The 5,879-nt window shown below is 40.8% G+C and overlaps 1 protein-coding gene across 1 annotated transcript; it reads left to right on the forward strand.

Moving 5' to 3' along the window:
• The first annotated feature begins 3,298 nt into the window (after positions 1-3,298).
• Uch (Ubiquitin carboxyl-terminal hydrolase) lies at positions 3,299-5,596 on the forward strand. Its single transcript, XM_076789342.1, has 7 exons — positions 3,299-3,475; positions 3,553-3,564; positions 3,775-3,903; positions 3,972-4,129; positions 4,211-4,352; positions 4,409-4,484; positions 4,582-5,596. Exons 1-7 carry the CDS (start codon positions 3,440-3,442, stop codon positions 4,737-4,739), a joined length of 711 nt encoding a protein of 236 aa, XP_076645457.1. The 5' UTR covers positions 3,299-3,439; the 3' UTR covers positions 4,740-5,596.
• Positions 5,597-5,879: the final 283 nt, after the last annotated feature.

The following is a 5,879-nucleotide window of genomic DNA, read 5'->3' on the forward strand; positions in this document are numbered from 1 at the left end:
TAACAAATGAAGCAAATGCAGTCAATGTTCTTGGTGCAGTAAATGTAAATCCTTGCATCAGCACTAGACAACTCAGTAGAGAAAGTGGCGTTAGCCGAGCAAGTATCATGCGAATATTTCGATTACACAAATTCCACCCATATCACATATCGCTCCACCAAGAACTTCATGGAAGAGATTTCGAAATTCGCGTAAATTTTTGTGAGTGGGGTTTGAGGCAAATTAGAAATGATAGCCGAGTTTTTAGTAACGTATTATTTACTGATGAGGCTTCCTTCACAAATCATGGTGCAGTTAATTTAAGAAATATGCATTACTGGAGTAATGCGAATCCACGATGGTTACGACAAGTGGATAAACAACGACCCTGGACTATCAACGTTTGGTGTGGAATTTTGAATAATAAAATAATTGGACCCTTTTTTATTCCCGGCACATTAAACACAACTAGATACCTTACGTTTTTAGAAGAAACATTGCCCATATTTTTAGAAGATATTCATTAGAAATTCGTCAAGTAATGTGGTACCAACACGATGGCTGTCCTGCTCATTCTTCACGTATCGTAAAAGAATTTCTGAACAATAAATTTCCAAATCGCTGGATAGGACGTAATGGACACATACTATGGCCAGCTCGTTCGACCGATCTAATTCCTCTTGATTTTTTTTTTTGTGGGGAACACTCAAAGATGATGTATATCGTGATCAACCGACTACACCAGAGAACATGCAAGAAAGAATAATTAGATCTTGTAGATCAATTCCAACAGAAACAATTGAAAGTACAATTGATTGCCTTGTAAAACGTTTAAATGTTTGTGTTATTGCTCAAGGTCATAATTTCGAACATTTAATTTAGTTCAAATAAAATGATTGCACGTTTTGAAGTTATCATTGTGTGCGTGTGTGTGTGAGCTTTATCATAAATTTTCTAGTTCAATGTCATTTGAAGGTCATAGTGTACCACATCATTCAACTCGCCTTGACATCAGCTACAACACTGTGAAGTTAAAAATATGTGGTGCTATTTGAAAATCATCGATGACCTTCAAAAGACCTTGAAAACGACTACAATAGGAACATTTTTTTATATCACCATATTTGCCCCCTTTAACAGTACAACTTTTCTCTCTAACATTTTCTTCTATCTCTAATCCTAACGGAGCTATTTAGGTGGCCTGTTTGTCGTGAACCACCCGGTATATGATGCAGGAGGCGGGGAAGGTTGACCTTCCGCCTCACGCAGGTGCTCTCCGGCCACGGCTGTTTTGGAGAGTACCTGCACAGGATGGGGCGGGAGCCGACTGCGCAGTGCCACCACTGCAGTGAACATGTGGACACGGCGCGGCATACTCTGGAGGAGTGTCCAGCTTGGGCAGAGCCACGCCGTGTCCTTAGAGCCGCGGTGGAAGGGTGGGACCTCTCGCTGTCCGCCGTGGTCGACCACATGGTCGGCAGTGAGAGGTCGTGGAAGGCGGCGGCCTCCTTCTGCGAGGACGTGATGTCCCGGAAGGATGCCGCCGAGCGGGCCCGGGAGCGTGACCCGGGCTCGGCCAGGAGGGTGCGGGCGCGGGGACGACCCCCGCGCCCTGTTGTGCCCCCACAACTGGGGGCGGTGAACTTGGGGGCCCGGGGCGTGAGCTGACCCGGGCCCCCGGGGGGAGCATAGCTTCCCCCGTGATAGGCCGACACCCCCCGGGTTAGTTTCCCGGTGTGGGGGGGGGGGGTGTCGGTCCGTCCCTCCCCGATTGGGGAGGGGGATCCGTGGGGGGTATGGTGTGAGGAAGGGTCGGGGCGTGCCGGATCGCGCCTCCGACGGCCCTTTCATCCGGTGGCGGCGTCTTCCTGCCTCGGCCGGGGCTGGTTCCTTCGGGACCCCGGCTCCGAGCTGGGCACGAAGACTCCGGGAGCTGTGGGTGGACCGAGCTGGGGCTCGGGAAGCTCAATCCGAAGGCTCCAGGGATGGGGACACCGGGCGGGTCCCTCCTCCAGGGGTCTTATAGTGTAGGCAATGGGGGAGGCTAACCTCCTCCCCCGGGGTGTGATGTTAGCTGGGAGGTGTCCTGTTGAGTACTCGCGTGATCCAGGCACCTCCCCCTTTAGCTTAGGTGGGCGAGGGTTTTTAGTGGGTAGCTTTTGGGGATCCTCCCCAAGGGCAGTCCCACATAACCCCGGCTCCCCCACAGGGAGTCGTGGTATGCGTAAAGACATTTTCCCACGAAAAAAGGCCCTGCCAGGATCCGAAGATCCCGCCGGCATCGCCTCAGACATCATTGGGACTACTTCCCGCGGGATGCCCCTCGCTCCGTTAGCAACACACAACTATGTGTGTTCCCAGGGTCCACCACGAGGAGGTGGAGCGAGAGGGCTTTAGACCTGTGACATCCCTCAAATAGAGAGAACGGCTCGACAGTGGGACAGACGGTCCCACTGTAAAGGCCACAGGTCCTGGGACCCCCGTAGAGTAGGCTACGTGCCTTGTTAACCCTCCCGAAGCTGCAGATGTTCACTGCAGGTGCATATCTCAATCATAAACCTACAATACATAATAGCAGAACTCTAGGTGTCTAGGGATTTTCCCCGAGACACTCTCGGCGGCCTCCCTAGACAACAGTCTCTCTGAATCTGCCGCCACGTGCAGACGCGAATAAAGTTTCTCTTGCCAACACTCACTAGTCTTGTTTCTTACCTTCATCGTAGGTCCAATACCTACACATTAAAGAGAGTTGTAGGTACTGGACCTACTATGGAGATAAAGAACTAGGCTCGTGTGTGTTGGCAAGAGGAACTTTATTCCTATCTGCACGTGGCGGCAGACTCAGTGAGACTGGTGCCTAGGGAGGACGCCGAGAGTGTCTCGGGGAAAATCCCTAGACACCTAGAGTTGTGCTCTTACGTATTGGCGCCCGTTGAGTTGCCTAGCGGATGCACTAGGGAGTCAACGATACTCCCTACAGAGTCATAACGCCAACTACGTGCAGTATCATTCTTTTCCAATTCCCTTGCGTCCTAGCTACACTGTCAAATAACTTCTCGCTGCTAGAGGCGTTGAATACGCATACGCCCTTATTTCGAGATTCGATAAACTATAGATGACGAATGAAATTTCTAAAGAGTATGTTATAGATAAACTATGGTGAATATGTATTTCAGAAAAATAAGTACAAGTAAAAGATAACCGAAAGTTATCTTTTATTTGAAAATTGTAAATAAAAATTTGCCGGTAGATACGTTATTATTTTGGACGCGCATGTGCAAGAAAAGTTGGTCGATATCTCTGCACTGACGCCTACGGCCTACGCTGTTGACTTTTTGGTTTCCGTGAACCAAAATTGCCAGGCCTGGTGTATATAGTATATAGTCAGTTGAACTTTGAATTTATAATACCACTCCCTTTGGGCTATTATAATTTTTATAAGAAGTATACTAGCTTTATTATGGCTTTTTGGATACCATTAGAGTCAAACCCTGAGGTAAAACTTTTCACTTTTTATATTACATATACGTTTATCGTATGACATGATATAAATATTTCTATACTTTGTTTTAGGTTATGACGAAGGTAAATCTCCATCATCTTCAATTGTTGATACAACTTTCCAACAATAATTGTTACGTATCGCAAATATTATTTGAAATATTTACTCGTTAGTGGGTCACTAATTTTCGCGTATCATCTTTAAATTAGTAGAATATGTGTTTTTCCTGCATGAAATGACTTTGTCATTATTTGCATGTTCTACAAACCTTAATGGTAGATGTATGTTTCTAGTTTTTACACCAACTAGGTGTACCAAAAGAATGGAGCATCGTTGATGTCTATGGATTGGAACAAGATTTACTGGCACTTGTACCAAAGCCAGTGGTTGCCATTATTTTACTTTATCCTTTGCGGAAAAAGGTTTGGAATTATATGGTTTATTCTTTCATGATTGGTTATAGTATTTATATACATTAATACTGTTATAGAGTAATAATACGTTAGAAGCTACCGAAGAAGTTGTCGAAGAACAGAGTACCACTGTTTTGGCTCCAATAGATCCATCGGTTTATTACATGAAACAATATATTCACAACGCATGTGGTACAATTGCATTAATTCACAGTGTTGCGAATAATCTAGATACGTAAGTTTCTGATTTGACGCATAAAAATGAATGTAGAATCTAAAATGTAGATCTAATATCAAATATTATATATTTTTACAGTATAAACCTAAAGGATGGTTTCTTGAAAAATTTCTTGGATAAAGCAAAAGGTCTTTCTTATTCAGAGATCGGTGAACTTCTAATGACGTCAAATGAAATCAGCGAGACACATGAAGAAATGGCACTTGTAGGGCAGACAGAGGTATGATTTTGTTCTTGCCAAATGATTATAAAAATATGATGAGAGATATTTCATAGGCACCAAGCGAGGATGCACCAGTATTTCATCATTTTGTAGCATTTATACAAAAAAATGGTGTTTTATACGAATTAGGTGAATATATTTTCATCAATGATAACAAAAATTAATTGAATAATGCATAATGTTGTTCAGGTGTTCTAATTACATAATTAACTATTGCAATCTTTAGATGGACGAAAGCCTGGGCCTATCACTCATGGTTCAAGTAGTCCAGAGACTCTGTTGGAAGATGCTGCTCGTGTTTGTAAAGACTATATGGCTCATGATCCAGAAGAAATGTTCTTTACAGTTGTTGCTCTAACCAATAACGATTCTGAATCATTTTAAAGTCGTATTAATATTCTTTATATACAATTTAACCCCTTGAACTATAAAATCAAATCGGACTTGTGGAGAAGGCTTCGTACAGTATCCCCTAAAATGTTTATGTCATTAATTTACTTTAAACCGAAATAAATATAATATTTTGTTGTCGATATATAGCCATCGGAGAATACATAAGAACACAATAAATATAAACTTCCTTTTTTTTTAATAAGAAATTATAAACAACAAAGAAGTTCTAATCACTGTAACTGTAAAATAAATCGTAGTACAAGGGGTTAAGAAAATGATTCAAATTTATTTTGTACGTTATATACACAGTCATTTTGCGTTGCATTTATTAATATTTGCTTGTTATCACATTGTAAGAAATACATTGGTAAATAGGAGAACATAGGTATTTGCAGGTATTTGTATCGCGCCCTTGTTTGAAGATAATTTATATATAATATAAGATTAAAGAAAAGTGAAAAGTAATGGATCCTTGAATGTACAAATCAAAATTTTTTACAGTGTATTTTTTTAAAGATTTATACAATCTAATGAATGTTTCAATAATCAAACAATATTTAAGGTAGTAAAACAGTATAAAGAGAGTGAACGGAAAAGATTGTAAAAGTTGTATACGTATGTATATCCTAAATTATTCATACAACGATATGTCAAAATTTTAACACTAGATTCAATTAGAATTGTAATACCTGTAAAGTATTTGAGTACCTGTGAGAGATTTAACAATTAAAGTCAACAGCCCTATTTTCTATTCATTAAAACGGTTGATTCCAAAGTTAAGTCAAACAGGTAGCTTATAGTCAGTGTAACATGTGTGATAGTTAATTAAAATGATGTGTATTTCTACAGTTTTTGTATATATTAAAATTACCCTCATAGTTAAAAATGTTATGAATGTTACGATTCATAATACAATACTTTTGTTTAATATTGTAATGTAAATTGTATTAGAATATATTTGTTAGATTTAAATCAATATTTTTATAATCGTAATTGTCGCGTCAAAAGTTCAAACGCGTCGGTTTGTTCTTCACAAACGTCTCGAGGGACAAGACTAGAATTTTCTAATAATGGTAAAATTGCGATTTTAGTCAATCAAAATTATTTTAATAACTATCTTGTATGTATAGG

This window comes from Halictus rubicundus, chromosome 6, assembly GCF_050948215.1.
Source record: "Halictus rubicundus isolate RS-2024b chromosome 6, iyHalRubi1_principal, whole genome shotgun sequence".
Taxonomy (NCBI): domain Eukaryota; kingdom Metazoa; phylum Arthropoda; class Insecta; order Hymenoptera; family Halictidae; genus Halictus; species Halictus rubicundus.

Excerpts from the sequence above, each read along its gene's own strand:
- Uch (XM_076789342.1), top strand. The coding sequence starts at position 3,440 with ATGGCTTTTTGGATACCATTAGAGTCAAACCCTGAG. Across the intron at positions 3,904-3,971 it reads TTTATCCTTTGCGGAAAAAG|AGTAATAATACGTTAGAAGC; the intron begins GTTTGGAATTAT and ends ATACTGTTATAG. Across the intron at positions 4,485-4,581 it reads TGGTGTTTTATACGAATTAG|ATGGACGAAAGCCTGGGCCT; the intron begins GTGAATATATTT and ends TGCAATCTTTAG.